The 1,221-nt window shown below is 54.7% G+C and overlaps 1 protein-coding gene across 1 annotated transcript in view; it reads right to left on the reverse strand.

Annotated features, from left to right (window-relative positions):
* The window catches only part of FTL (ferritin light chain), a 1,831-nt gene extending 1,223 nt beyond the window's left edge, over positions 1–608 (reverse strand). Inside the window, exons 1-2 of the mRNA XM_012812514.2 lie at positions 307–608; positions 1–147 (exon numbers count right to left, since the gene is read on the reverse strand). Coding sequence (XP_012667968.1) covers positions 1–147; positions 307–408 — 249 coding nt within the window. The 5' untranslated portion in view covers positions 409–608. The remainder of the gene's footprint in view (positions 148–306) is intronic.
* Between the last annotated feature and the right edge of the window lie 613 nt (positions 609–1,221).

Genomic DNA, 1,221 nt, shown 5'->3' on the forward strand with positions numbered 1-1,221 from the left:
CTGCACGTCCAGGAAGAGAGCGCGGCCGCCACGCTGGTTTTGCATCTTCAAGAGACGCTCAGAGCCCTCGCGCTTCTCCTCCGCCAACTCGCGGAAGAAGTGGCCCACGCCTTTCAGAGCCACATCGTCGCGGTCGAAATAGTAGCCCTGCGGGAATAGATGGAGGGAACAATGGTTAGCGGGCGGCGATGCCAGGCATACAGGCTCCGCCCTGATTGCCAGACCGAACAAAGAAGGCCGGCGCGTGCGCAGAGGCCCAGAGATACAGTAGGGGAAAGTTGGCTCCCGGGCGTCCAGAGAACTCACCAGAGAGAGGTAGGTGTAGGAGGCCCGCAGATGCAAATTGACCAGGCGGTTGACGGCTGCCTCCACATCGGTGGAATAATTTTGACGAATCTGGGAGCTCATGGTTGATCCATAAGGAACTAACCACACAAAAAAAAGCTGGCTCCAGAAGCAGGAGATGGCCGTGAAGATGGTCCCAGAGATTACAAGTAGAAAAGAATGAGACTGGAAAATTGCCGAAGGCTGAGAGAAAGGTAGTCCCGGGTCTGTTCCGTTCAAACACTGTTGAAGCAAGACACAGATCCAAGGGACCACCTCACGCGCTACGGGAGGCTGGAACGCGGGCGGTTTCTTTTATAGCAACCGGATGCGTGGAGGCGGGAAGCGCATGGAGAGCGGCTGGCCAATCAGCGGTGGGGGGGAGGAGAGGCCCTGGACCAATCCGGAGCAGACCGAAGCCTCAACGCCCACCCCAAGTGGAGAAGTCACGCGCCTGTTGTTCTAGGCTGTTGAGAAAGGAGGAACGGGGGTGGGGGGCCTTTGGGCCGATTTTAGAATTTAGAAGGATTGATTCTTAGTGGGGGGGTGTCTCTCTAGGAGGCGAGAAATTTATAGTAGTGAGACCCTGGGAGGTAATGACCCTGGGGACCTAGGGGTGTCTCAAGAAAGTAAATCAAATTACAGGGTTGTAGATTCTGAGAAAACGGATTTTCTGGAGCCTTCGGTGTGAGGCGAGTGCCTCACACCCCGTCGCCTGGGATTGGCTCTCCAAGAAAAGGTGTCTCTGGATCTTTGTTAAGTTTGGAGATGTGAGATGGGATTGAAAGCTCAGATAGAATAAGATGGAGTTAGGCGACGGCCAAGGTGGTACAGCTGGTTTACATCCTGCCTCACCTTCACCCCATCTCCCGCTTTTTTTTTTAGTCTCACTTTGTC

This window comes from Otolemur garnettii, unplaced genomic scaffold, assembly GCF_000181295.1.
Source record: "Otolemur garnettii isolate 467f Iridium unplaced genomic scaffold, OtoGar3 scaffold00211, whole genome shotgun sequence".
NCBI classification, from domain to species: Eukaryota; Metazoa; Chordata; class Mammalia; order Primates; family Galagidae; genus Otolemur; species Otolemur garnettii.